We start from the raw sequence: 22663 nt of genomic DNA, 5'->3' as shown, positions 1-22663 counted from the left end.
GCATTGTGGGGTTAGTGTATTAGTGTACTCTGCCGGCCATGTAAGCCATCCTAAGGGATTTCTGCGTGAGGATATTGGATGTAGGGTGGATGAAGATTTCTCATAGGCCAAAGCTCTGCTAAAAAAATCTGTAAGGGCTTCTTCTGTTAATGACAATTTGCTGTCATGATATATTTCAGAATTCTGTTTCCAGGGAATTCATAGTTTTGGTTAAAATATCCAAAGCCTAGAACTACCCAGTTCCCGGCACATAGCGGGTGCTCAACAATGTTGGCTTGGCGGAAGACTGCGGAGAAGCCGTGGTGGGGTTAGAGGGTCTTGCGCATGGCAGTAAGGTTAATACTTGCTCAGAGTGTTTCCTCTGGCTGGGTCCACCAGGTGGCAGAATGGGAAAGCTGGGTTTTTAGCAACTACAGAGAAGAAAATGGCTAGTTGATGGGAGCAACCACAGTCCTTCGGTAGCTCAGACCCGGAGGCCTCCAATATTTGCAGGTTATTGCAATGGAAAATAAACAAGTCTCCACATCAAGCAACCGTTTAAGGAGCAGCAATCACTGTTTAGTTCTCCTTCCTCCCAGGTGCTTTATCTATTGGATCCCCAGCTCAGTGTGAACTTCCCATTTCAAAAGCACTAGTGCAATTGACTCATTCAAGAGGAATGATCTCTCTTGGTGAGCCATAGGCCCTCTTTTTTGCTACAGTGAGGGAAGAGTCAATTTTATTCTCAGGATGAAGAAAAGGCTGAGTGAAAGGACCAAACAGTCAGCATGTTTTCTTCCAATCTGCATTATATATTGGGCATAGACAAGTACAACAGGACTTTAATGAGCGGGCAGTGATAAACTCCAGACCCTGAGTTTTCAAAGCCTCATTAGCTTTAACAGCAACTCGTAAATGTGGCCCAGAAGGACTGGCTAATTCTCAGCATGATCTACACTTAGTATGGGAGTTCAGGAGAAGAGCTAAAGTGGAATTAGGAGGCATCTCATCATTCTTATTTGGAAATGTGTTTTGGCTTGAAAAACTGGACACTGGATGATTCTGAAATTTTCTGTCCAACTTATGTTTTTCATTGTGATAAATCCATTGGATAATAATAGTTTTTCAATAATATGACATGTATCACATTCATTCATTTTCTCATCCATTCATTCATTCATGTGTGTAATGATTAAGTATCTATTGAGCACCTCCTATGTGGGTGCTGGAAGTAAAATGATAAATCAGACATGGCTCCATACCCACGTTGGCCTCATTGTCAATTCCCACTCCACTGTCTAACCCTCTACCTTTGGGTCACCAGAATGAAGAGGAGCCTCTCAATCAAGGGGACAGCAATCTGGTTTCCAGAACAGATCACTGGCTTCTGGGCCTCAAATGGAGAAGAGAGAGAACCACAAAACCTAGGACATGTCTGGAGAGAACCACGGTTATTGTATTTTAGAGAAAGGAACACACTGACCCTCTGCTAGGACAAGACATGAATTCATGCCAAAAATACCTGGGTGGATGGAAGAAGTGATCTCAAATCGGAATTGCAGCTGTCCACTCACATGATCTGTTGGAAGCCTGCGGCCAAGTGTATAGCTGACCACCCTATCCCTAGAAGGAAATAAGCACCATTACAGATCTGGTCAATACCTCTCCTTAAAGATTCTACAGCATGGTTTCTATGCCAGTGGGTGAAGTAGACAAGCCCAGGGAGGCCCTGCTAATAGGAGGTGATGATCCTCTCAGGTACATAGGAAATGGTCTTAAGGTAAAGATGGGAAATTACATCTGCTCAACAACAATGTAAAACTTCAAGGAAATCCCTCTTGGATATTGTAAAGCAGAAGTCAGCAAACTACAGCCCAGGGGCCAAATTTGGCCCACCATCTATTTTTATAAAGCCATGAGTTTTTTACATTTTAAAATGGTTGGGAAAAAAAGCAAAAGAAGAGTAATATTTTGTGACACATGAAAATTGTATGAAATTCCAATTTCAGTTCCCCAAATAAAAGCGTTATTGGAATGCAGCCATGCTTATTAGTTTACTCATCATCTGGGGCTGCTTTCATGCTACAATGGCAGATTGAGTAGTCAGAGACTATATGGTCTACAAAACCTAAAATATTTACTACCTGGCCCTTAACAGAAAGTTACCTGCCAACCTGTGTTCTAAGCCAAAAGAAGCCCCCCAAAAGACAACAATAACAACAAAAAAGATGGGTATCTTTGCCTGCTTTTCCTGTGCAGGCTGATATTTCCCAAATATGCCCTTAATAATGGACATCGCCAGCAACAGATACATATCTTGCGGTACATATATATAATGTCTAACAAAATATGCCATCATGGTTACTGGAGTAACCTCCTCCATGTGAGGAGCTGTGGAGTGCTTCAGAAGGTGGCCTGCTGCAGGATGGACCGAAGCAAAACTTGTAGGCTGGTGTCCAACTACACCAACATCACGGCCCCATATATAGACCTTGAAACTCCACCCTGGTCTGTTTATAGGACTTCAGGGCAAGCAGAGAGCCATTGACGGGCTGGGGTGTTACAGGCAAAGGAATTGAGGGAGCCTTCTGAGTTGCCTTTATTTTAAAAATCATGTAATATTCTATTTAAAAAAAATGAACAGTTTAGAGCAGTTTAGTCTCTATGTACCAGGGACTGCTTTGCATTCTTTATGTACATTTGTTTGCTTGTTTAATCCTGTGAGGATTTCCATAAATGGAAAGTGCAAACCCTGTGTTTGACACATGGTTGTAGCTCCATAAATGTCTCTACCTTTGGCTTGAGAGTTAATGGCATGTCTATATGCATACAGCTGTACACGTGGTTCTAATTAAGTGTCTCCATGATAATCATTAGTGATTCCAAAGTCCTGAAAATCCAAAAAGCTTTAATTGAAGACACTTGGAAATTCTGTAAATTCTCCTCATTCCTTTGATATCCTTCTAAGGATTACATTGTATAGCATAGCGTACATTTATGGCCAGAGAGCCATACCCAGTGTTTTCAAATAGAGTAGCTGTTAACTAAGGAAACACATATTATATATAAATATTTTACCTGTAAGAGTTCACTTTAATGAGAATCATGAGTGGAGATGAATGTAAAAGATACAGAAACATTCTTATATACAACTGAATTCTGCGAGTAACATAATTGCAGTTGCCCATGACAATTCGTGCTTTTAAAATTCCATACATACTACCCAGCATTTTCTAAGTCTCTCTACTCTAGTAACCTAGCATTTGATCTTGTAATACAAACATCTCAAATGATTAAATCCCACAAGCAGAAATAATATTCTTCATGGTAAAACAAATTTTTAATTTCTACCTGTCTAGAAAAATGCCTCATTAAGGGCTTATTTCAATATTGTCTTAGGATTTTCTGCTCTCTTGTGTAAGTAACCAGTGGTACAGAAAAGGGGAAAGGTAAGGGTTTGTTTAATTGAATGTTGTGGCTTGAGCAACAGAATTAATGGGAGAAGCCAAAGAGATTCAATACCACCATGAGGCTATATTATTGCAGCTTGCAGGCCTCCCTTCGTCTGCTCACTGAAGCCTTAGTGATAGTGAGGTCTCAGTCACAGGTTTACCCTATGGCGTGTCTCTCCAGGAGTCTTTGAACGGGCATCGACAGCTTTCCCAAGAAGCGCTTGATGATGGGGCGGCTCTTAGCAAACTTGTCTTTCACCTCAATTTCCAGTACATCAGTGGGCAAGGACACAAAGCTGAATTGCTGCAATGAAATTATATGTCACATCAATTAACTGAGAGGTGCAAGGGCTGGCCAATTCCCAGCCCATCTGCCTTGGATGAAGTCATTATAAAACATCCCAGTGGCAATATATATATCAAGGTCTTAGAAATGCTGTGAGCCCTATTTATTCAGTAAATGAATAACAGTAATATTGAGGTACTTCTTCAATGCTTAAAAATAAGGCTATTCTCTGAGATTCAAATAATAAAAACAACTCACCTTAAGGAGAAAGAGTCCACTTAAGGCTCACTATACTAAAGGTATTAACATATTTAAAGAAAGAACAAGCACAAACTCACCTATTATTAAGGAAATGCACTTTAAACCGTAACACAATACCCTTTTTTAATGATTATAATGGCAGAGATTTAAAATATTTGAAGTACCTTGCATTCTTGAGAGTGGAAAGAGAACTCTCACACTGTATTGATGTACAATCCCATTCAATTGATTCAACCTTTGGGACGGGAATCGACAATATTTATCGACGTTTAAGCTGCAAATTCCCTGCAACTCAGAATTCTAATTCTGGAATTTTCCCTCTGAATTAATTTGCACAAGTGTGCAAATTATACATTTTATAAGGATGTTCACTGGAGCATTAATAGTAGCAAAAGACTGGAAAGGCCAAAAATGTCTATCAACAGGAAACCAGTTAAATTAAGGATATTAAATCTTTGAAATTGATAACTCTGCTCTCATTCAAAAGAAACATGTAAATATGCACCAACATGAATAGATAATTGAAAAACAAAGTAAAAAAGCAAGATGTTAAGAATATGAAGAGTGGGATTTCATTTGTACTTGGAACTGCAAAGAAAATGCCTGGATGGGTTTACTCCAAACTCAACCCAAGGAGGTAGGCTAGTAGGGAGGACAGAAAGCAGACCTTTTTCATTTGATTCTAAATTGTTCATTTTTAAAGTAGCATACCTTATGACTTTTAAAATAAAGGCAACAACAATTAAAGAAGATTGTGACTATCAGGAGTTGGCATGGCCAGCAATGAGAGTATAGAAAAGGAATAAACAACCTAACCTTATACCTAAAGGAGCCAGAAAAAGAAGAACAAACAAAACCCAAACCCACCAGAAGGAAGGAAACAATAAAGACTAGAGCAGAAAGAAATGATATAGATACAAAAAAAAAAACCAATAGAACAGACCAATGAAACCAGGAGTTGTTTTTTTGGAAAAAAAACCAATAAAATTGATAAACCTCTAGCTAAACTCATGAGAGAGAGAGAAAGAGAGAGAGAGAGAGACAGAGACAGAGAGATAGAGAGAGACAGAGAGAACTCAAATAAACAAAATCACAAATGAGAGAGGAGAAATAACACCTAATATCATATAAACAATTATAAGAGCATATTATGAAAATTTTATGCCAACAAATTGGACAGCCTAGAAGAAATGGATAAATTCCTAGAAACATATAACCTACCAAAACTGGAGCAGGAAGAAACAAAAAATTTAAACAGACCAATTCAAGGAAATTGAATCACTAATCAAAAACTCCCGACAAAGAAAAGTCCAGGACCAGATGGCTTCATAAAGGAATTCTATCAAACATTTAAAGAAGAGTTGATATCAATTATTCTCAAACTATTCTAAAAAACAGAAGAGGAAGGAAAACTTCCAAATTTATTCTATGAGGTCAGCATTACCCTAATACCAAAACCAGATAAAGATACAACAAATAAACAGAAGTACAGGCCAATATTCCTGATGAACATAGAGCAAAAATCCTCAAGAATATACTAGCAAACTGAATTCCACAATACATTAAAAAAATCATTCAGGACAATCAAGTGGGATTTATTCCTGGGATGCAAAGGTGGTTCAATATTCACAAAGCAATCAGCATGATACTTCACATCAATAAGAGAAAGGATAAAAAACCATATGATCATTTCAATAGTGCAGAAAAAACATTTGACAAAGTACATCCATTCATGATACAAGCCCTCAACAGAGTAGGTTTACAGGGAACATACTTCAACGTAATAAAGGCTTTATATGAAAACCCACAGTGAACATCATACTCAGTGGAGAACAACTGACAGCTTTTCCCCTAAGGTCAGGATCAAGACAAGGATGTCTACTCTTACCACCATTATTTAACATAGTACTGTCAGTTCTAGCCACAGCAATCACACAACAAAAAGAAATAAAAGGCATCCATGTTGGTAAGGAAGAGGTAAAATTTTCACTATCTCCTGATGACATGGCATTCTATATAGAAAAACCGAAAGATTCCACCAAAACACTGCTAGAACTGATAAATGAATTCAGTAAAGTCACAGGATACAAAATCAATGTACATAAATCTGTTACATCTCTATACACTAATAATGAAGCTGTAGAAAGAGAAGTTAAGAAAACAATCCCATTTACAATTATAACAAAAATAATAAAATACCTAGGAAAAGACTTAGCCAAAGAGGTGAAAGTCTAAAAACTGTAAAACACTGATGAAAGAAATTGAAAAAGGCACAAAGAAATGGAAAGACATTCCATGCTCATGGGTTAGAAGAACAAATATTGTTAAAATGTCTCTATTACCCAAAGCAAGCTACAGAGTTAATGCAATGCCTATCAAAATACTAGCATTTTTCACAGAACTGGAACAAACAATCCTAAAATTTGTATTGAATCACAAAAGACCTTGAATAGTGAAAGCAATCTTAGGAAAGCAAAACTGGAGAAAAACTACCTCCAGACTTCATGTCATACTACAAAGCTTTAATAATCAAAACAACATGGTACTGGCACAAAAATAGACACATAGATCAATGGAGCAGAATAGAAAATCCAGAAATAAACCCACAATTATATGGTCAATTAATCTTGACAAGGGAGGAAAGAATATGCAATGGAAAAAAGATAGTCTCTTCAACAAATGATATTGTGAAAACTGGACAGAAACATGCAAAAGAATCAAACTGGACCATTTTCTTACACCATACACAAAAATAAATTCATAAATGGATAAAAGACCTAAATGTGAGAACTAAAACCACAAAAATCCTAGAATAGAGCATAGGCAGTAATTTCTCTGACATCAGGTATAGCAAAAATTTTCTAGATGTATCTCCTGAGGCAAGGGAAATAAAAGCAAAAATAAACTATTGAGACTACATCAAAATAAAAAGCTGCTGTACAGTAAAGGAAATAGTCAATAAAACTAAAAGGCAGCCTATGGAATGGAAGAAGATATTTGCCAATGACACATCCGATAAAGGGTTAGTATCCAAAATACATAAAGAACTTTTAAAATTCAACACCCCAAAAACAAATTGTCCAGTTTAAAAATGGGCAGAAAATATGAGCAGGCATTTCTCCAAAGAAGACATCCAGACACATGAAAAGATGCTCAAAACTACTCATCATCAGGGAAATGCAAATCAAAACTTAATGAGATATCACCTCACACCTATCAGAATTTCTAAAATGAACAACACAAGAAACAACAAATGTTGATGAGGTTTGGAGAAAAAGGAACCCTTGTATACTACTGGTGGGAATGTAAACTGGTGAAGCCACTGTAGAAAACAGCATGGATGTTCCTCAAAAAATTAAAAATAGAACTTCCCTACAATCCAGTAATGGCACTACTGTGTATTTACCCAAAAAATTAAAAAAAAAAAACTAATTCAAAAGGATATATGACCCCTATGTTTATTGCTTCATCATTTACAATAGCCAAATTATGGAAGCAGTCCATGTGTCCATTGCTAGATGAATGGATAAAGAAGATGTGGCATATATATATATATATATATATATATATATATATATATTCATTCATGGAATAATGGGATATTATTCAGCCATAAAAATGAATGAAATCCTTGCCATTTACAACAATGTGGATGGAGCTAGAGAAAGTAATGTTACATGAAGTACGTCCTAGAAAGACAAATACCATGCGATTTCACTCACATGTGGCATTTAAGAAACAAAACAAATGAGCAAAGGGGAAAAAAGAGAGAGAAAGAGAGAGACAAACCATGAAACAGACTCTGCACTGTAGAGAACAAACTGATGGTTACCAGAAGGGAGGTGGGTGGGGGGATGGGTGAAATAGGTGATGGAGATAAGGAGTGCACTTGTCCTGATGAGTACAGGGTGATCTATGGAATTGTTGAATCACTATCTTGTACACTGGAAACTAATATAATACTGTATATTAATCACACTGGAATTAAAATAAAACTTGATAAGTAAAAACATAAAAATAAAAATAAAGTGTAGGAAAGGAGAGGGAGGTACATGTTGGCATTGCCCAGCTCAGACTATCTGGGGAAGAGAGTGTTAATGACACTGAACATCACAGTACTCTTAAGCAAGGGCTGTGTAACAGCTGAAATATATAATTATTTCTTTTTATTGTGATTCATTTCTAATAGGAATCTTTTAACTTTAGTTGATTTCTAATTACAGAGATTACATATGTTAAGCGTGCTAATGTTAAAATCTCCTTTGTACGGTGATGATGGGTTACGGTGTGCTGCATTAACAACCAAATTCCGAGTTTCAGTGACTTTTGATGGTAAAGTTTTGTTCCTAGCTCACTCTGCCACTGAGGGCTGGCAGAGGCCTCTGCTCATTAGTTATTCAAGAAGCCAGGGTGATGGAGCAGACATCCCCTCAAAAGTTGCCAGCCACAGTGGAGAAAAGAGAACTCTGGAGTGTCTTCCTCCAGCAAATAAGCATTCTCTTGCAAACCCCACTCCTCATCAGGACTAGACTCATGTCTCAGCAGGAGACAATCCTATGGTGTGTCTGCAGGTGGAGAATTATTTGGCAAACAGCACTAATGACTTCCATACCTCCATGCTGTGCTTCAAATTTCCATTATACATGAGTTTAGTTCACTTCTATACAATTCCTAAGAACCAATCATTCCTGATACTAACAGAACAGAATTTATGGACAGGCTAAGCTTGAGGATCAATCTAGGAATAGGCACTCCTTTAAAAAGGCCTATCTAAGCAAGAATCCAGCCCCCCTAACTGTCTCAGGTCCTCAAAACTTCTGTATCTTTGATCCAGTAACTCCATTCTAAAGTGTACAGTAATAAATATCCTTACCTAAATGCTCAACAATAGGTTAGGTACATTGTAGTAAATGCATATGATAGAATAGTTTATAATTTTGTAAAGTACAGTAATTTATAATAATATTATAACATGTTAAATGAAAGATAGAAAATGCTTGTTTTACAATTCTAAGTGATAAGAGCAGGAAACATTTAATTCATGATCACAAGAATATGAATTATATGAATAAAAAAACTAGAAAGAATTACAATCAATCAATTTTAATAGCAATTGTCTTACCAAGAAGGATTGTTTCCCCCTCTTTATTTTCCACATCTTGTATAATGAGCATGTGTTATTTTCATAATGGAAAATGTAATCACCTTTATTAAAATGAGTATTTCTGATTATAGCAGCCTGCACAGGACACTGAAGTCAGCTTAGCAAAACTCACTCTGAAATTTGGGGGCAATGCCTGTGTTCTCTCCTCCCTCCATAGGGACTTCCTTCTCAGCCTCTCCATGTATCCAACCCTCCACCCAGGCATCAAGCTCTCCCCACTAGGCCTTTACTTCTATGCCATGGTTATTGGAGTCCATGTAAACCCGCAGCTATGTGAGGTTCTTTTAAGAACCAGTGAGCAGGGGTGCCTGGGTGCCTCAGTCGGTTAAGTATCCAACTCTTGGTTTCGGCTCAGTTCATGACCTCATGGTTCATGAGTTTGAGCCCCACGTTGGGTTCTGCACTGACAGTATGGATGGGCTGTTTAGCCTGGCTGCTTCTTCTGACCTGGCCTTTATGTGAAGACCCTGAAGAACCTTTGGAGTGAGATGGACTTGGCTTATATTTCTAGCTCTGCACATCCAACTTCTTGAGTCTCATTCATAACCTCTCTGAAGCTCAGCATCTTCAATTGTAGAATGAATGGGAAAAAAAGACCCACGCCATGTTAGATTCAACTATACTCTTTTTTTTAATGTTTAGTTTTGAGAGAGAGAGCGAGCGTGAGTAGGGGAGGGACAGAGAGAGAGGGATACAAAGGATGTGAAGCAGGGTCTGCGCTGACAACAGAGAGCTCGATGTGAGGCTCGAACTCACAAGCCATGAGATCATGACCTGAGCCAAAGTCAGATGCCTAACCAACTGAGCCACCCAGGCACCCCAAAATGTCTTCTTTCCTTCCATTTCTGCCCTATCCAGATTCCACCTGCCACATCCACTACAGATTCTACTTATGATGGAGTTACATCCCAATAAACCCATTGTAAGTTAAAGATATCATAAGTCGAAAATACATTCAGTATATCTAGCCTACTGAACATCAGTAGCTTAGCCTAGCCTGCCTTACACACGTTCAAAACACTTACCTCAGCCTACAGTTGGGCAAAATCATCTAACACAAACCTTTTTTATAATGAAATGTTGAATGCCTCATATAATATTGGATGCTGTACTGAAAGTGAAAACAGAGTGGTTGCAAAGTATTCTGGTTGTTGACCCTCACGATCGTGTGGCTGACTGGGAGCATCACTAGATAAGCCAAGCATCACAAGAGAGTATCACACATGTATTGCTAGCCCAAGAAGAGATCAAAATAAAAAATTTGTAGTATGGTCTCTACTGAATGGATATCACTTTTCACACCATCATGAAGTCAAAAAATTAAGTCCAGCCATCCTAAGTCAGTAACTCTCTGTGCTACTTCCTTCTCTTTTTGACTTTCTAATTATTGTACTTTTTTCAAATTAACTACCTCATTTCAGCTGTTGCTTAACAACCACTAATTCTACAGCTGTTTGTAGTAATCTATATGGCCTGGTTCAAATGCCTACAGTACAGACAAAAGCTACAATTTTCCTATAACTAATGTCCCCTCTGTCATTCTATTCAGAGAAATGGCATGGTTCTGGGACAAAAGAGAAATCTATGAAATGTATCTGCAAAAGATCTTTGGAAAAGATGCACTATTGATCCAAGCCCTGTTTTGGGAATTTTATCTTTTTTTTTTTTTTTTTAATCCCAGTTCACCTGTGAAATATAACCAATGTGGCAAATGAAGGAGCCAATCCTGAACATTCTTAGGGTTTAAATTCTGGCCACTTCATCTTTTTGTTCATGAGCGTCTAAGAACAACTGTAACAGTGTTGGGGAATGTGATCAAAAAGACCACAAATGACCTGTGAGCTGTACCCAGATGTTCAGAGGCTCCTCACCCCCACCCTGTCCTTGAAATGTGGGTTCGGCTTGCCTTTCTCACTCCCAGAGCCTGCTCCAAGGACATAGGCTTGAGATGGTGATGTGATGTTGAAAATATCTTCCTGGAACATGTGACTGAACCCAGTTAAAACCTCTTTATGAGCTTTTAAGATTTGGAGGGTGGCATGGGGATCTACTTGTCTTGCTGCTGCCCAAAGCACGCCTCATATGTAAGTTCCCTTTGCTATTTTTAAAACTGCCAACTACTAACCTGGCCTGACAAGCCTCTTTCCTCCTCTCTCTCTGCCCTCTGCCTATGGGGGCCAGTTTCAGATTATACCTGGGAAGCTTCCTAGAGAGTTGTGAGCACATGCATGGACCAACCAATACATAAATGGCTTCTTATGTCTGCATAAACATGAGACTATCCTAAACAAAGGTGTCTCCAGGGTCAGATAGTAAAGTTCCATAGGTTACCTTTCCATTAGAGCAGCGGATTCTCTTTCTTGGCTGTACTTTAGGCACCAAGGGTCAGATCTCTTACACTTGGTCAACAAGGGCAGAAATAAAGCTGTCCAAGGCCCAATGCCTGGGCATGAGCTGGAGTGATACATGCAGTATTCCTAGAGCATCAAGTTTCCTTTTGGTTAAAAGGAAACTTCACATAAAAGTAAACTTTCAAACAAAAAGTTTACTTTTTGCTTGAGCACAGGTTGTTGGGATTCTTATTTCTGTTTTGAGCCATTGGTACTCAACCCTGGTTCTCCTCAGCATAATCAGGGGAGCTTTCACAAAAATACCCATGACTGGATCCCATTCGTGACTAATTAAATTAGATTCCCTTGGGAATGGAGCTGGGTCCTGGTAGTGTTTCTAGCTTCCCAGGTTATTTTGCTGTGCACCCAGGGTGAAGAGCCATAGTTCTCTCAATAATGATCCATTTTAACTTCCAATAATCTCATTGTTGGGAACTTCTCCTTCGATCTAATCTAGATCTTTTTCTGTGACTTAAATATTTAGCCCAATGATTTATAACCTATTCTTCAATCCCCAGTTTAATATATATATATATATATATATATTTTTTTTTTTTTTTTTTTTTTTTTTGTCTTGGCATTCTTAACAATAGCAGTGGATGATAGTGCGTCTCTACTCGGTAGATGTCAGTAATACTTCCCAAGTTGTGACAACCAAAAATGTGTCCAGAAATTGCCCAACATCCCCTGAGGGACAAAATCACCATTGTTGAGAACCACTGATGTAGGCCATATTCAGTTTTCCAGAGAGATGTTAAGACTGGTGTTGCAATATGTGAGGGAATTTATTTTGGTTGCACCATTACTCAATAGGCCATTTATAGAAATAACATAATTTATTATGTTCCATCTTGCTTCATAAAAAGAGGCAATTTTTTTTTTTTATAAAAAGAACCTCCATGAATTGAACTTATTGAAAAAAAGAGTAGCTAACTACAGGGAATATTTAGTTGGCAATTATATAAACTGGCAGCAGTTCCATAATGGGCAATTGAGGCAGAAGTTAAATGTCGCTAATAAAGGAACCAATGACTCAGAAGAAGGGGAACATTATACACTCACAAACACTTGTTGAGCACTGGCTCTGAGCTGGGTACTGGTGGCACAGCCACTACCCTTAAGTGTTTGGGGCCATAGATCTTTTACCTTAACAGTCACAGTATTTATGCTGTAAGTAGACAACCGTAAGACAGGAAGTACTTTTAGTGAAGGTCTGAAAAGGCTCATCCAGATGGAGGAATACAGAGAGGATCCATAAAGGTGGGGAGGAGCCTGATAGACAGGTAGAGAGGACTTCTCAGAGGATGCGATGTCTTAACTGAGACTTAACAGATAAGCAGACAGACAACTGCCAGTTGAAGAAGATGTGGGAAGAACATTCCAGGGAGAGAGAGTGCCATGGGCAAGGGATTGAAATTCACAGAATTCACAGGTCCCTCTGGGGACTGAGGGTGGTTCACTGCATCTAGGCCCTAGGGGGGATCTTGTTAAAACTGGATAGAGAAGTAGGATCCAAATCATGAACAGCTTCCTGTCTAGAGCTGGGATTTATCCCAAAGGCATCAGGGAACAACTAAAGGATCTGAATCATGCAAATGAGACATACTAGGGTCTGCATTTGAGAAATGAGGTAGGGCTGAGGAGGTGGCCTATACATAGGTCAGACCTGTAGGCGGGCAGATCAGGTGAGGCAAGTAAGATATGGGGAGGAAGCCTGGCAGGGAAGGAGGAGAGGGTGGCCAGTGAGAGCTGTGGCATGTAAGAGAGAAAGAAGCCACAAATTCCTAAGATTGGATTCCCAAGAATGAGGACATGTGGGAGGGCTAATAGCTAGGAATGAAGAAAGGGGATGAGTGACTGAATGTCCCAAAGTAATCAGGGAACAGAATGATGGAAATAGAGGGTTGCATATGCAAGGACAGTTGACTGTAAGAGCTTGTGACATTTTAACAAGATCTAGGGTATAAATATTGGAGTTGATGGTTGCTGATGAATGGAAGTGAAGGTCAAAAAGACCAAGGAGATTGAGGAAAATAGTATCTCTAATAGGTCATTCATGGACCATGATCAACCATACTAATAGCAGGTCTTGGGTAGAAAGGGAAGATAGTACCACAGGTAGAAATGTCTCTATTGGCCATGGCTGAGTAAGTAATGGGACTTATTATTGCCTCAATGTAGCTAAGATGATACAGATATCAATGTGAGGGTGGAACTATAATAAAAAATGAGTAAACAGTTGTGGGAAATTTAAGAGATATGTTCAACATGATCTGGAAAGTATTTTCACTTGGATGCTTAGGGAGGGGTATGAGAAAAGATGACCCCAGTCTGATACAGCAGAAGTATAGTGACTCATTTATAAACTTATGCAAGTCAGGAAAGGTTGAGAACTGAAAATTAGTAGGGATGGTTAATTCAGGTGATGTTGCTTTTGAAGAGGTAGGAAGATATTCAGGAGTAAGGCAGGAACACCAACTAGAAGCCAAGATTATATAACTGGTGATGTGGGAGTAAGAGTGGTCCTAACTGTTATGTGAAATAGGTCAGTTACAAGGGCACCCAGTTTTGCTTCTCCTCTATTGCAGTGGGGCATAAAGGGGAAATAAGACACCAGTTCTGTTCACAAGAGGCTGCCTGGTACCATCCAGCCAACACCATTGTTCATTGCTAATGAAAGTTAAATGGACTAGGTCTGCTGCTTCCCATGCAAAAGTTCTCCAAGGAGAAGGAAAGCAGGAAAGAAGTAAATGGAGCATGCAAACTGGGCAGCTACTCTTCCTTGGAGCCTTGCATAGTACATGGCTTTCAATCCAGGTGGCACTGTTCATTGAGTTTAAAAATGGCTCTCAAAAACAAGGCTGCCTAAAGTCAAGGATAGAAAAACAAATTCATTAGTAGAGCAATAATTGAATCAAGAGAAACTTTTTTTTTCTCTCATTAGCAACACACTGTTTTATACTAAAAAGTGGTGCCCTTGGAGTCTGGGTGTAGGAGAAGACCTGCCCCTCTAAGCGATGTGTGGCTTGACTCTGTGCTAGGAAGGGAGTGCCAGAGACAATCCTGCTGGGACATGAGCCCTGTAATTGCAGGGAATCTAGCTGTTTTGAATAATAAGGGCTGCTCTTACAAATTTGTGATATACAGGAAGTTTCTATTTCTTATAAGAGCAAATGAACCGGATCTTGGCAGGGCTTCAACCATCTCTATATGAAGCTCTAAGAATCTTAAGTTTCATAATAGAATATTATTAATTTTATTTGCAGGCACTGCTATGGCAAAGTTAGGCCAAGATTTACTCATGGTTTGGTCGGTGGGAAGCAAGATCTGTATGTGTGTGCATGTAAATATGTAATGTGTATATGATTATATATTACACATAAAATATATCAATGCAAAAGTGCATATTATACATACATGCAATCTATCTTCAACCATATCTATATCCATGTCCTTGTCCACATCTACAACTACATCTCTATTCTTTGGCTTCTGAAGACGATTCCTTAAAAACACCTATTAAGGAGGAATGGGATTAAATTACTAGATTGGGAACAAAGACCAAAGTTTGCCATGTGGTCATAAGCAACTTAACTAACTTTTCTGTCTCTACTTTATGGTAACTCTGACAGTTTTACCATCTGCACATGTTTTGTTGGTAAATTGCCATCATCACTGATGTAATTCCTCATCTGTGGGTCTTGGGCCAACCTGAATGTTCTCTCACCTGCAGGAGCCCATCCAGTCAGTCAGAGTCTAAACTCTCAGTTTACTAACTCTCCATTATCTCCTCTTCACTTTGGCTGCCCTCACCATTCCTAACTGATCTCCCTGTCTTCATTATGGTTGCCAGTAAACCTATGTCTCTGAAACACAGATCTGATCATTTAATTCTTCTGGTAATAACTTCATTTTTCTTCTCATTTTCAGGATGAAATCTAAATGTCCTAATGACATGTCCAGCTCCTGCCAACCTTTTCAGGTCCATTTAACATACTTGTTCCCTGAAGACCTTATTTTCTTTCACATATTTTCAGACTTACTATTTGCCTGGGAGGTGTTCTTTCCCAGCTTCCTGGCCATGCTACTTCTATGTATCCTTTAAAATCCCATTCATATAAAATTTATTCTGTGAAGCCTTTTCTGACTTTGGGAACCATCAAAAGAGGCAGATACTCTTCTGCTTCAATATCTTCTCTATAGTTTATTTATATTCTTGTGGTTAATAAGGATACACATATAGTGTCTGCTTTTAGTAAACCTCTTTGTGCACAGAAGCCACACATCACCTTTGTATTGAGCACATCAATAAATGAGGTAATGAATGACTTTTGAGGTAATTCCACTCCATATGAGACACCAATGCTGCAAAAGTGAAATACAATCCAAGCTTGTGGGTGAGCCAAAATATTCTATGAACACTAGACTGAAACATCAGTGTCCAAGCCATACTAGTTATTGTTCTGGCAGAAAATCTAAGGATTATATTACAGTGAACTATTACATGAACTATTATATATATAAACATATATATACACACATATACATATATACATATACATATACACATATGTATATATGGAGAAATATATATATATACATATATATGTGTATATATATATATATATGTGTGTATATATATATATATATATATATATATACAGTTAATCAAATATAAGGATTATGCTATAGTGGACTTTGCCGAAATAAAAGGAAAGTGAAATTCTATTTGAGTGTGTGATATGGATACCCACAGGCTGTCAATGAAGAATTAATAAATATGGTAGGGAGAATTCTGAGATGAACCCTCAAGATTCTCCCTCCCCACCCATCCCATATAATCCCCTCCACAGAGTAGGTGGAGCTTGTTAACATCATAGATGCCACATCCACAATTAGGTTAATTAATTAATTAATTTGAATTAATACAAAAGAAGATAATCTTGGTGGGCCTGACATAATCAGGTGAGCCCTTTAAAAAAGACTGGGCATTTTTTGAAGTCAGAGAGATGGAAAGCGTGAGAGGGATTTGATGCAAGGGAGAGTCTCCATTACTGGTTTTGACGATGGACACAGCCACATGGCAAGGACCAGAGAGCAGCCCCTAGTAGCTGAGAGTGGTCTCCAACCAACAACCTGCATGGTCTTGAAAATAATCTTTTCTCTAAACAAGGTTAGATGAAGACACAGGTCAGCTAACACCTTGATTTAAGTCTCTTGGACCCCTGAGCAGAGAACCTGTTAGGTGGGCCCAGATTTATGACTTACATAGACTTACAGGACTATGAGATACTAAATAGTTGTGGTTTTATGTTGCTAAATTTGTGGTAATTCGTTACACAATAATAGAAACCTAACACAATAATCTAAAATAGGGTAAGTAACAGCAGGATGAGGAGACTTTCTGAATATGTATGTGGAGTTATTTTTTCATATTTAGTATTTAAATCTGTGTACTGTAGTATCTCCTGAACTGGTTTCCACATGATGATGAGACTTCCCCCCAAAAAAAGAAAAGAGAGAGAGAGCTCTGATGAGAAGCACTGGGCTAAACAGGGGAAACCGTTCTTTACTGGCTGGAACACAAAGGCTTTAATTATACAAATGTGCATCATAAGTCTGCAAGATAGAATGCAGTGTTTCCATATTTGACTGTGGCACCTTCCTGGGCATGTGCGTGCACGTGTGTGTATGTGTGTGTTGTTCTGTGTAGACTGTTATTAGGTAAATCATAGTTTGGGAAATTGGTGTTTTTGTGTCCAATTATAGTTCAAAGTGCTGAGGGAAAAATAATTGTCAACTTAGAGTTTTATACCTACTAAACTCTCATTCAAGAGTGAAGAAAAATAAAAACATTTTCAAATAATAAATACTTAGAGAGTTTACCATCTACAAATTTTCAGGGCCTTTTTTCAGACTTATAATTTATAAATTGCAAATCAAGGCATCAGATTAATAAAAAGAGATATGCTAGAGATATAAAAATCATACATATATATACACTAACATAGCCTCCACATTTGTGTATATTTTGTATATATTTTTATGAACAACTTTATAAGAATAAACAGAAAACAAATATATAACAGGTACTTTCTAGAAAAATTGTAAAGTAAATTCAAGAGGAAATGGGAAACCTGAATAAATTACAACATTAAAAAATTGTCACCAGGTCATTTTATAAGTAAATTTTACCAAAACTCCTTGGAATAGATAATCTCTATCTTACATAAACTATTCAAATTAAAAATAAAAAAAAGAGACAGCTACCCAAATGGTCTGCTGAGGATTATCTTTGATACAAACTGCACAATGATTCAAGAAAAGAAAATTAAGGACATTTATTAACATAGATAGTTGCAAAAATCCTAAATAAAATTGGCTGCAAATCAAAAGCAGTATTTATATGACAAATACCAAAGTATGGCTTCCAGGCTGAACACTACCTGTGTGACCCTTCCTCTGAGGTCAGAAGCCATTTTCTCCATGGTCATTACTAATGTTCTTCTAGAGGGTGCACAAGGCTTTGAACATTTACATTATGTGCTAACTTTATCTTTGTACTAAAATATTTTTCTGATTTCATTTTTCTCGCTCATATTAAATATATTTTATCATGCTGTATGTTATGCATTTTGTGGGTGTCCAGGAATAAGAAGAGAATTGAATGTTTAAAAAGGTATGTTATAGGGCACCTGGGTGGCTCAGTTGGTTAAATATCCCACTCACGGTCATTAGATCAAGCCCTGCATGGGGCTCTGAGCTGACAGTGCTGAGCCTGCTTGGGATTCTCTCTCTCCCTCTTTCTCTATGCCCTTCCCTCACTCATGCACACAGGTACACACACTCCCTCTTTCTAAGTAAATAAATAAACAAAAGATATAAAATGGTATATTTAAAGGTGAATATTTGAAAGCGTTTATATGCTGTGTGGCCTCAGATTTGGTATTTGTATGCTCAGAGGAAAAGTCAGGTCACTAAGGGATCCATGTCTAAAGAGCTGGTCCAACATCTAGGGCCAGACTCCCTTCTCTTCCCTGTACCATCAGGTGGATTTACCATCTGCTCTTTAATGTTATGTGTGGGCTGCATAATATTCCCTTTCAATTGCTCTGTTAATCACTGGAATTGTGCTGTATTACTTCTGTCTGTATGTCTTTCTTACAAATGCACTAAGTTACACCCATACCCACTAATGCCTCCCTTAAATGTAATGTTTTCTTAGACAAAGATGGATATAGTTAGTGACCTAAATGTTTACCAGAAGATTGTTCCAGATACATATATTGTATTTAAAACAAACAAAACCCCAAAAATGTGAGATTAGCTAATTAATCATGCTGGTACCATAATAATAATTTCATAATACATGAAATCAATAGCCTAACACAGTAATTCAGTTGTAACAAAATTGCAAATTAAAGTCATTGATAATATGACAAGAACTCTATTGATTTTCCCTGGTATTTTTAACATTAAAAATACCGTTGTCTATATTTGCTTTTGTTCATATATCTTTATTTTTTCTAGGTAAATTACCCAAAGCACTGAAAAAGCTGAGAAAGCTAAACAGATTAAAGCCTGACATGAGTTGGGATTTATCCCTGGGGCACAGCCATTACTTCCTGCAAGACAAGAACGAGGGAGGCAAAGATGGGGATCTGCTGTAGGCCTCCCAAAAGGACAGGATCACTGTCAGGGATGGGCCTTGCTGAAACAGCATTTCTATTAAATGAGTAAGGAAAGCAAACCACAGGATTTGGCAGTTTCTATGAGTTAGTTCCCATTGGCTTGGTTTTTTTCATACTTTCAAATAAATGTGATCAGCTTGTATGAGTGTGCTAAGCACAACTGCATACCGCCTCTGAAATTCCCCAGGGCATCTCCCACCTGCCTGCTCCATCATCCCCGACCCTTGTCTTCCTTGGTTTCTAGATCCTCCCCTTTGGCTCATCTGTACTTGATTTCTTTACCTCTCAAGCCTTTATGCTTAGAAATCCACCTAGATCGGGTACCTATGACTCTAGCCTCACTTTTGATTTTTGGTATCAGCCCTAGAGGATGTCATTAGCTTAACAAATTTTGACCAGTGAAAGAGGCACCACCCCATCCCATCTTTGATTTGTAGTTTTTGCAAGTTTTCTTGGTATAAATACTCCCACACAGCAGACTTCACTAAATAGGCTGGGGAGAGATGTGCGTAGTGGACGCTGTGAGCCCACAAAAGTCAACTCCAGCACACTCTGACCCCATGGATGGATGTGCTGAGCCAGCCCTCACTCAGCTCGCTCTATTCATGAGACATTAGGAGGCATTGGGTTTTATTGCACTCTCAGAACCTCCACTTCTTATTTCCTCAGAGGCTGTAAAATGATGCTAACAGACAAGTATAAGGAGCACTTCAGCCAGTTGATAATCAAACCGTGTGCCTCCTGAAAAGGAAACAATCAACAAAACTAAAAGGCAACCAACGGAATGGGGAAAGATATTTGCAAATGACATATCGGACAAAGGGCTAGTATCCAAAATCTATAAAGAACTCACCAAACTCCACACCCCAAAAACAAATAATCCAGTGAAGAAATGGGCAGAAGACATGAATAGACACTTCTCTAAAGAAGACATCCGGATGGCCAACAGGCACATGAAAAGATGCTCAACGTCCCTCCTCATCAGGGAAATACAAATCAAAACCACACTCAGATACCACCTCACGCCAGTCAGAGTGGCTAAAATGAACAAATCAGGAGACTATAGATGCTGGCGAGGATGTGGGGAAACGGGAACCCTCTTGCACTGTTGGTGGGAATGCAAACTGGTGCAGCCGCTCTGGAAAACAGTGTGGATGTTCCTCAAAAAATTAAAAATACATCTACCCTATGACCCAGCAATAGCACTGCTAGGAATTTACCCAAGGGATACAGGAGTGCTGGTGCGTAGGGGCCCTTGTACCCCAATGTTTATAGCAGCACTTTCAACAATGTCAAATTATGGAAAGAGCCTAGGTGTCCATCAACTGATGAATGGATAAAGAAGTTGTGGTTTATATATACAATGGAATACTACATGGCAATGAGAAAGAATGAAATATGGCCTTTTGTAGCAACGTGGATGGAACTGGAGAGTGTTACGTTAAGTGAAATAAGTCATACAGAGAAAGACAGATACCATATGTTTTCACTCTTATGTGGATCCTGAGAAACTTAACAGAAGACCATGGGGGAGGGGAAGGGGGAAAAAAGTTAGAGAGGGAGGGAGGCAAACCATAAGAGACTCTTAAAAACTGAGAATAAACTGAGGGTTGATGGGGGTGGGAGGGAGGGGAAAGTGGGAAAAAGCTTGGGATGAGCACTGGGTGTTGTATGGCAACCAATTTGACAATAAATTTCATATTAAAAAAAATGTGCCTCTGAGTTCAGTGGATGAGCCTCAGGTGTCACCTGGGAACCAGAGGCAGTATTATGGAGTCGAACCTCTTGTGTTTTTACATGGGTGTTCATTCATGAGTTCCTTTCAGATGATTTTAAACCCCTGGTTTAACGAACTAAAATAACTGATTTGGTGCTTAGATGATCATTGTATCAGAGAACTTCAAAAAATCTTTCTCAAAAACTACTGCCCTGGGACAGGGCTGTCGGGTTAGGGCTTCTCACTCACCACCAGAGTCAGCTTTGCATTTTGAAGAACGCTTTTCTTTCATAAATGTGATTTTTGTGTTTATGAAACTGTTCACTTAGTCCAGGTCAAAAGTACAATTTAATTTCTGAGTAAATTATCTCTCAATTTCTAACCAATCAGGACTGGGGTTAACAATCTATTTGAAACCAATCAGAGTTTGGTTAAAACCTGTTAGGGCTGGCTGATTACAGTAATCATTTAGCAATTGTCCTTACTTTCTAGAGATCATGAGCCTTGGCCAGGCTCCTTTATTTATCTCTGGAGGATGAGGCTTGTAGCCTAACCTGATCCCCTTGCTCTGCTTGGTCAGTCAGGCTTTGGCCATTTCCCTGCTAATTACTAGCAGGGAGTTGAGTAAACATTCTTACCTCCTCGAGATGTTGTTGGAGTGATTAAGTGTGGTAACAACCTATTCCTACTTGGTATCTAGAAGAGTACTCTAAGTGGTCAATCCACGCCTGACTCTTGTGAGTTCATGCCCACATCTGACACTTCCAGTTGTCAGGGCAATGGTTTGTGGCTTAACCGTAAGATACTGTTTTGGTTATTGGTAACTACCATAGACTCATAGCCAGCCTTACAAGTAGGAGCTTCCCTGAGCTACCTGCGCTGCTTGAAGTCCCTCTCACATGCCAGAGCCCCATTTTAAGTGCATAATAGCTGAGGATATTGAAGGGACCCAGTAGACAAAAGTGAGGCATAATGGCTAATTATGGCTACACCTACACTTCTCTATATTCACTGCCACCATTCTGGTCCAAGCTTCATCATCTCCCACCTAGCTTCTGCAACTGCTTGTTAACTGATGTCCTTTCTCCCCCTCCTCCCTCTCACACCACCCCAGCATCGGCAGAATGTGAGAATCTTATTTGTTCCATACCTCGCCAGCAATAGTTATTGTTGATCTCCTTCATTTTAGCCATTCTGGTGGGTGTGCAGTGGTATCACACTGTACTTTTAATTTTCAGTCCTGGATGACTAATGAAGCTGAGAACCTTTTTATGTGTATATTGGCATTTGGACAACCTCCTTTGTGAGGCGCCTGTTCAAGTCTTTGGTTCATTTTTCTGTTAGTATGTGTCCTTTTCTTCTTGATTCATAGGGGTAGTGTGTGCATTCTAGATACTAGTTCTTTGCTCTCTAGGTAGGCTTGCTCTTAATGTAGAGCTTTAATGAACAGACACTCATAATTTCAATGTCATCCAATTAACCAAGCTTTTGCTTTATGGTTAATGTTTTCCATGTTCTATTCAAGACCTTTTTTTTTGGCTCCCATAAGGTCATGAAAGAATTCTTGTATGTAGAAGCTTAAAGTTAAACTTTCATATCTAGATTTATAATCTATTGGGAATTGATTTTTATACATGCTATGAGACTGCATTAAAGATCCATTTTTTAAAAAAAAATTTAATGTTTATTTATTTTTGAGAGAGAGAGAGAGAGAGACAGAGCA

At 38.6% G+C, this 22663-nt stretch overlaps 1 protein-coding gene across 6 annotated transcripts in view; it reads right to left on the bottom strand.

The window, feature by feature from the left end:
* HECW1 (HECT, C2 and WW domain containing E3 ubiquitin protein ligase 1) overlaps positions 1–22663 on the bottom strand; it is a 429509-nt gene that overhangs the window by 107387 nt on the left and 299459 nt on the right. For all 6 annotated transcript variants that reach the window (XM_086697032.1, XM_086697035.1, XM_086697036.1 and 3 more), the window contains 2 exons: positions 3593–3735; positions 1502–1602 (listed from right to left, as the gene is read on the bottom strand). In XM_086697032.1, the coding sequence (XP_086553158.1) occupies positions 1502–1602; positions 3593–3735 (244 nt within the window). The remainder of the gene's footprint in view (positions 1–1501; positions 1603–3592; positions 3736–22663) is intronic.

The sequence above is a fragment of the Puma concolor genome, chromosome A2, assembly GCF_028749965.1.
Source record: "Puma concolor isolate L17-30 chromosome A2, mPumCon1.1.hap2, whole genome shotgun sequence".
NCBI classification, from domain to species: Eukaryota; Metazoa; Chordata; class Mammalia; order Carnivora; family Felidae; genus Puma; species Puma concolor.
Note: the sequence above shows the minus strand (reverse complement) of the source record. Positions and strands in the feature narration are given on the sequence as shown.